Source organism: Cibotium barometz, chromosome 9 (genome assembly GCF_041138505.1).
Source record: "Cibotium barometz isolate CiBa-2024 chromosome 9, ASM4113850v1, whole genome shotgun sequence".
Taxonomy (NCBI): Eukaryota; Viridiplantae; Streptophyta; class Polypodiopsida; order Cyatheales; family Cibotiaceae; genus Cibotium; species Cibotium barometz.
This window is the reverse complement of record NC_141054.1, coordinates 39,932,356-39,940,233: the sequence shown is the minus strand read 5'-3', so window position 1 is coordinate 39,940,233 and position 7,878 is coordinate 39,932,356. Positions and strand designations below refer to the sequence as shown.

General features: G+C 38.8%; 1 protein-coding gene across 1 annotated transcript; it reads left to right on the top strand.

Moving 5' to 3' along the window:
* The first annotated feature begins 3,500 nt into the window (after positions 1 to 3,500).
* On the top strand, positions 3,501 to 6,893 carry LOC147635573 (uncharacterized). Its single transcript, XM_086802923.1, has 3 exons — positions 3,501 to 4,195; positions 4,446 to 4,662; positions 5,660 to 6,893. Exons 2-3 carry the CDS (start codon positions 4,479 to 4,481, stop codon positions 6,586 to 6,588), a joined length of 1,113 nt encoding a protein of 370 aa, XP_086659049.1. The 5' UTR covers positions 3,501 to 4,195; positions 4,446 to 4,478; the 3' UTR covers positions 6,589 to 6,893.
* The last annotated feature ends 985 nt before the right edge of the window (positions 6,894 to 7,878 follow it).

The window sequence follows — 7,878 nt, the reverse complement described above, 5'->3', positions numbered from 1 at the left end:
TACTTTTACCTTGGTATTGGGGCTCATTGAATCTTATAGAGGTTCCACCACTCCTTTCACAATTGAGCTATTCTTGGTAGTTCCTTCTTGAGGGTTCTATCTAAGGCCTCTTGGAAAGTCTCAATATTATTCTTCATCACCTAAATTTTACCTTAGGACTCCAATCCAACTATAAACTTACGCATCTTGATATTGTCTTGACCAACCAAGGCCTTCTCAACCCACACTCACTTTGAAAGATGCCTTCACAAAATTCTAGAATAGAGCTTCATATTACTGACCACGTTCGTTAAATACTAAACATAAACATGTCCACACACAATAACTTTGAGTTGCAAGGGAGAGAGAGATTAGAGAACACTCAATCAACGACATAAATGGGATAATATAATTTATAATGTAAGGAAATTGACTTGCATACTTCATAAAGAAATTGATTAGAGAGAACACTCAATCCATTGCATAAATGGGATGACATACTTTATAATGTAAGGAAATTGACTTGCATACTTCATAAGTATTTTTTCACTAGGCCACTTGAGAACAAGTGACTTGAGGCCCCCATTGCTAGTTCTAAGACATCTAATATGTTTGGCATTACTAGCTAGTTTCCTTCTGATACAAGATTGATGCCCAAGGCATGTGAACATCCTCAAGACATTTACAACTTAGCAAAGACAGTTTGTAATTTACTGACAAGATAATAAATGTATGCTTACAAATTATATACACAAATTGCTAGAGCACTCCATGTTATTCAATTCAAATAACAATATAAATTGCACAAAGAGTCTACTATTATTATAGGTTCATCCTTTGTTTACTTTTACAAAAGGCTAGCATAAACTCAAAGGCAGGTGTAGTACTTATTGCTTTTCACTTATGTGGCACCCAATCTCACTAAAGTAATTAAGCCCAATAATCTAGCTTGCCAGTGGTTGGCTTTATCACACCAAAGTAGATTATACATCATGAGTATATTATGAGTATATTATTCCTTCACATAGGCCCACCTATCTTCCTTTCCTTACCGAGCCCCACATCCTATTTTCTTTCTCTCTTATGTAGAGCCACTTCACATGGGTAAATGCTTTATCGAGAGAGAGAGAGAGAGAGAGAGAGAGAGAGAGAGAGAGAGAGAGAGAGAGAGAGAGAGAGAGGATATGATCATCATGTTCTTGTAATTTTTGAAAACTCTTTGCATGTGCTCCTCATAATTATTGTTTCAAGCATTAGTATGTGGGGACAAGGTAAATATGACACACACTAATTAACAATTTGAAGAGTTGCTGTGGAATCAAGTTGTGAAACAACGAATGAGAAGGACCTACACGAGGATGCTTGCATTTATAAAAACATTGAAAGTGACATTTGCATGTTTTAGTGCCCCATTTCTCCTTCCAAGCATGGGTGTGAAGGGTGTTGGAGATGGATTTGCAAGTGTGGGGAGGTATGAGCAAGTTGCAACAACAGATGGGCCATGATTGTGATTGGGGTAGAGAGGATGGAGCTTCACGGTATGGAAAAGTACTTGGCACCATGAGGGTTATGAAGGTGTGGCAAAACAACATGAGAATGGGCAGCTCTTGGTGGGAGGGGGGAATCTTCCACATCTATGGGAAGGTTCAAGGAATGCTTTTGGGAGGATGTGATGCAAGGGCTAAGAAAAAATTAAATGCATGAACTTTACACTACCTTTAATCTTTATTGTTTGTACGCGAGGTAACTACCCAGGGTTTGGTGTAAACGTGAAAGACGGGGCGTCAAAGTGATTGATTGGACAGAGTCACGGCGCCGCGTGTGAGTGGGAGAGGGTCCACGCGGGAGAGGGCTTGAAAGGAGAGCCGTTGGATGGGGGAGAGATGGACGGTGAAAATGAGGTAAGGAGGCTCTCCCGAATCTTGGGAGCAAATTAATTGAAGGGAGGCAGAATGATGATTAAAGTAGGATTAAGGCGCTAATGAGATGGAGTAATCTATCTTCATGCATGACGACGTGCTCGTGTTTTTATTTGGATGGGAATCATACACACTTTTTTTTATTTTTTTAATTTTCGTCGGTATGTGCTCTTCGCCCACCTGAAGAGCCACTCCGGAGTCCCAAGTCCCCATCTGCGTGATAGATTCGCCTCTGGCAAGAAGGTGACACAGACACAAGTTAAAAAAGAAATTCAAACCCTAGAAAGAGAGTGAGTGAGAGAGAGAGAGAAGGGAGGAAAAATCCCTTTGTAAAAAAAATCACGGAAATTAAAACCCACCCCTGTGTGATGAGATTGCATGAGATTCTCTCTTTTTTAAAAAATAAAATTAATAAAGAGAAACTGTAAATATATTAACAGAAAAAGAGAAAACAAAATCAGACCCTTAGGTCTAATCTTGGGAGTACATCAAAGCTCATTGCCCTCCAGACGCATTTTTTAAAATGGTAAATATACAGAATACTCTCTTTATCAGTGTATAACAAATTGGGTTACAATACTCTCTTTATCAGTGTATATCAAATTGGGTTACAATACCACTTGTGGGAAATTAACTGACCAGCCTACACCTAGAGGCACTTAATTTTTTTAATGTAGACATGCATGATATATCACAAGCAAATATACCCCCACATGTATATATATATGTATGTGTGTGTATGTATGTATACATATATACATACATACATTATATATATATATATATAGTTTTTTTAATGGTATTTACTCACACACCCTTTTTATCCCTCCAAAACTTGATTTTTGATAAGCACCCTTACCCTTGCCTTTCAAAATTGATGGGTTTGGTGAAATGTTGCAAGTTCTCTCTATTTTAGTGTAATTTCTAAGAGGCTTTTGCAAGTATTTTACGACCAAAATGATCATAAATGGGCGTGGATGCCTATCAAAAAGAAACTATGATCCCACCCCTTGGTGGAGTGGGGGAAGGGGTGAGCTCGACTTGCATCCCGCAAGTAGAGTTTCGAATTCTACCACTCTATCAAAGCTACCCCCCATATATTATGTTGATTGAGCAAGCAAATAGTATCAGCACAAAGTGAGAAATTTGATTTGGCACTAAAATAGCTCTATGAGCTAGTAAGAAAAATTGAAATAATCCCTTGAAATGTGTTTAGCTTAGGACTTCTGCATGCATGGGTCATCTATACAAGATAAAGGAAGAGTCCCCACCCCTTTACGTTGAGAGTGTGTGTACGTGACAGAGAGAGGGAGAGGGCCATGTGCGCGTGTGTGTGTGTGTGTGGGTGTGTCTCTCTGGAACCTTGGTCGGCCGCCGCAGCAATGCGCGGGTACAATACTAGTGTTGATTAAGTGAAACTAATTACAAGGACACACAAATAAACCCCTTTGATTAAGTGAAACTAAAAAGACACATAATTGATAAATGACCCCCTTTTGGTGAAGTTAAAACTAAACCCAAAAAAAGTAAATATCTTTCTCTCTCTCTCTCTCTCTCTCTCTCTCTCTCTCTCTCTCTCTCCCCCCCCCTTTTGATTGCTTTGCCTTAGCTGTCGTTTGAAGTGTCTATTGTCAGCAATCTGAACACCCGGGGTTACCTTGGCTTGTGCCCCCACCCCACCTCTTTCTTGTTCCCCAATCCTTGCAGGGCCTGCTCACAACAAGCCTTCTTTATAATTCTCTCAGCTCAGGTTAAGCTCATATCAGAATATCCCTTTCCTCCAAGTCTTCAGGCTCCATCTTTCAGAATATCCCATCCCAACACACACACACACACACACACAAGACACAACCCTAATTGCTCTCTGCCATCTTTGTTGCTCACACACACACGCGCACACACACGCACAAGACACAACCCTAATTGCTCTCTGCCATCTTTGTTGCTGTCAGCATACTCAGTCCTCATACAATCTTTGAACATGATCAATGATGAAACCCTAATATTCTTACTGTCAGCTGCACCTCTTGGCGACTCTCTGTTGGATCCTTCCTCTCACTCGTTCAGATCCTAGCTGTAGCAGCATCCTTAGCTAAATTCTTGCACCTAGGAAGCCTCCATGGTTCTCCTTCAGTCTCCCCATTGAGACCATTCCATGATTTTGACGACGTATAATTGTTCTAAAACCAGCAGTAGTGTACCCTCAAAGCCCTTCTAAAACACTTTCTTGTTTCTGTTCTCGTGCTTTGGTCTAATTGAGGTCTCACATACTCACCATCCAAGACAACGTTACTGAGGTATAGTGTAATCTACGCATATTGATGCATGATTGCTGCACTTTGGCAATGCATGGTAGATCAAATGAGTAAATCTAGCTGTTCACACCATGTTTTTCTTGATCATGAGACCTTCACTTTGTCTTCAATTATGTTGATAGTGTGAGGGTTTTGCAATTTGACCTTACTCTCAAAACCTTTAAATGCGAGGATATGATCTTTCGTGCAGGATTAAGCGTTAATCAGCTTGGGAATGTGGTAATTTGTGCAGGATTAAGTGTTGATTAGTTAGGATTGAGTAAAGATGAGCTGCAATGGGTGTAGAGTCTTGAGGAAGGGGTGCAGTGATGCATGTGTTCTCCGGCACTGCCTCAAATGCATAGACTCTCCAGAGGCCCAAGCACATGCCACACTCTTTGTAACCAAGTTCTTTGGAAGAGCAGGCCTGACAGGTTTCATCAATGGAGTCTCCGAGAATCAAAGACCTGGTAATCTTCCACGATTATGTAATTGTGCTCACCACATCATACCTTTACTCTTTCTTGAGATTAATGGAGTCCATAGTACATACTTAGAGCTTAACCCACCTTGTCTTTGTCATCAAAATCATCTAATTGTTTACTTAAATGTCCAAACTTTTAGTTAATGTTAGGCTCTAATTAGCAAGCTTCCTCCTTTCCCATTTGGTGTACTCTACGTGGTGTACATCTTTAAGTGTATTTAATAATTTTGTAACTTATGTAAGCTTTATGCTTTTATGTGAAGTTTAGACAGTTTTCAGGATAAGCATCAAGGCTATCCTCTCAAGGTCTAAGCTCCTGCATGTACTCATAGACTTTTTATTAGAAAAAAAGAGAGAGATAATATTTTTAGTTATACTAATAAGCAGGGTTGCCTTTTGAGGGGCATTATGCTCGGTTTTTGGGCATTTTAGGGATAACTTATTTTAAGTGACCGTCGAAAAATAAGGTAAATTGTAAAGAAACCGGTATTATTTTTACTAAACCGGACATTTTGAAAGGTGACCTAGCCTATCAAAAATCATCCTTGATTTCGAGTGTTCAAACTAAGGCTGGCCATATCTGCCCAGTCAGTTGGTTGGTTGTACAGTGTACTCCATGGTATCAAGATCATTATTGAAGTTCCATGTTTTTTCTTTTTTAATCTGGTCTTTATCTAAGTTCTAACGTTTAGTCTTTAGTATGTTTGTCCTAAGATCATGATATCAAGGCTTACTTTAAACTTAAAAGGCTAGTTAAACCTCAAAGCTGCCCTTGGCACTATATTTCATGATAGATTTCACCTACATCATGTTAGTTGTACCATTTCTATACCCTATTTTACTTCTAATTAAAACTTTCCCTTTAATTAACGTGTAGTTTTTGAAAATTTGGGTAAGTATGCATAATAATATTTGTTGTTTTACATTGTTGCTATAAAATATTTAAAGGTATGGTTGTCTGATTTATTTCTGGCCATGTGCAGCTCTTTTTCAATCTCTCCTATATGAGGCCTGTGGGAGAACTGTGAACCCAGTACATGGGGCTGTTGGCTTACTATTTTCTGGCAACTGGAACCTTTGCCAAGCAGCAGTGGAGACTGTTCTCAAAGGTGGATCTCCTAAACCAGCAATTGTAGACACTAAGCTCAACATACAGTCCAGCTTAAATATTCCAAGCTCTTTTCAGAGAGGTTCAGCTATGGCTCAACCTTTACCAGAGTCTTCTTTCACTTCAGCTTGCAGTTTTAAAGCCCCTCAACCTAATCAATCTTTAGTTGATTACTCTAATTACAGTGGGAGCTCCATTGAAGAAATGATTAGACCGCAGTTTAAGAGGTTTAGGGACACCAAACAGGAGATAAATATGGAAGAAGAGGTGATGATTAAGAAGCCAAGATCCAGCAATGCTGCAGAAGTACATGCTAAGCAGCCATTAATCAGCAGTATGGTAGGGCGTAATAGTTATAATCCATCAATATCCAGGGCAGATTTACCACATGAATCCAAACAAGCACCCAAGGTTGATGGATTGATGCAAGGTCAGCTGGTTGCTCCTGTGGCAAGGAGGGTATGGCCAAGCCAATTAGTACAGAAAACTGATCAGATGATAATCAAAGGGTGCTCTCAAGAGACTGCAATAAATGAAGCATATTGCGATAGAGAAGAAAATCCTTCAATATTATCCTCTGATTATAATATTGGTAATGATCATGGCAATAGCATTAAGCTAGACCTTACCTTAAAATCTCACCCATCACTATATCATTCTTCAGAAGACAGGCTGAAGCAAGAGCCTGTAATGTTGAGGGTCTCCAGTCCCTCTGTCAACTCTGAAGGGTCTGTTACAGGCTTGGATAGGACTACACCTGAATCTCCCAAGCAAGAGCTGAAGCTTTTGCATCTGCTATTGTGAATTCATGAGCAGTTTTAGACACATCAAACGTTGGTTAAGCTTCATAACCTTCATCGTTTATTCTCTTTAATGGACCTTAATTGCACCCCAATAAAGACCAGTATTCAGCACAACCTGCAGCAGGTCATATCGAGCGTTTTGGGTAGCTCAGAAAAGCCTCTGATCTACTTATATGTCTGGTGCAGGCAATACTGCTCTAGCAGTCTGTAATCATATTAGGCAATTACTTTGCTGTAAACATCTTGTTTGGACTAATTAACCCTGGAGTAAACCCCTTTAAATAAAATTGGTTGTACTTTTCTCAATGGCCGAAGTTATGCAGGATTTTTGTATTCTAATTATTCTCTCTTTTGCTACTCTCCAGGGAACAACTGCACCTTGTTGAGGTTTTTCATCATTGTGTATAGCATAGCTAGTTTTATGTTTATGTTATTTAATTTCCATTTCTTATCAGAATCACTCCCATCATGTAATATGCAAACAAAAGCAATTATCCAGATGGCTTTTTCTTGTTGGTATTTATTTTCATGATTGTATTTGGGATGCCTGGCTCACTAAAGAAAATGTATGATATATCATTTGAGTGTAATTAAGTCTCTTTACATTATGATATCACTAAAGAAAATGTATGATATTACTTGAGTGTAGTTAAGTCTATTACTTTACATTTACATGAGATGCATTCTTTGTCAGCCTTTAATGTATGGCTTACTTTACATTTACATGAGATGCATTTTTTGTCAGCCTTTAATGTATGGCTTACAATAGGGTGTGCAGCATGCCAACAAGTATGTGTACTTAATTAAAGAAAAGAGAGGTCTCTCTCATAAATACATGACTCACAATCATGATAATAGGGTTTGTTGTAGTACTCTCATGTTAGGGAACACACATTATCACCAGCATGCATAGCAAAGGCTTTCCCTCACAGGTATGTATGCTGTTACAAGAGATGAATGCAATATCACATGTAAGATCTACTTGTTATAGGGCTTTTGCAATATCTTATAGCTTTTACAAGAGATTAATGCAATAATCTACTTGTTATAGGGCTTTTGCAATATCATGTAAGATCTACTTGTTATAGGGCATTTGCAAGGCCTAATCTAATGCCTTGCTTGGAGAATCTCAATTAGTGCTTCCAGCTTCTTATATTTCAGTGTAGATTGTGTTGCACTATGTGCTTGAATTCAACAAAGAGAACAAGTGCATAAAAGCAATTTAACCTCATGAAGGGTGCACTATGTGCTTGAATTCAACAAAGAGAACAAGTGCATAAAAGCAATTTAA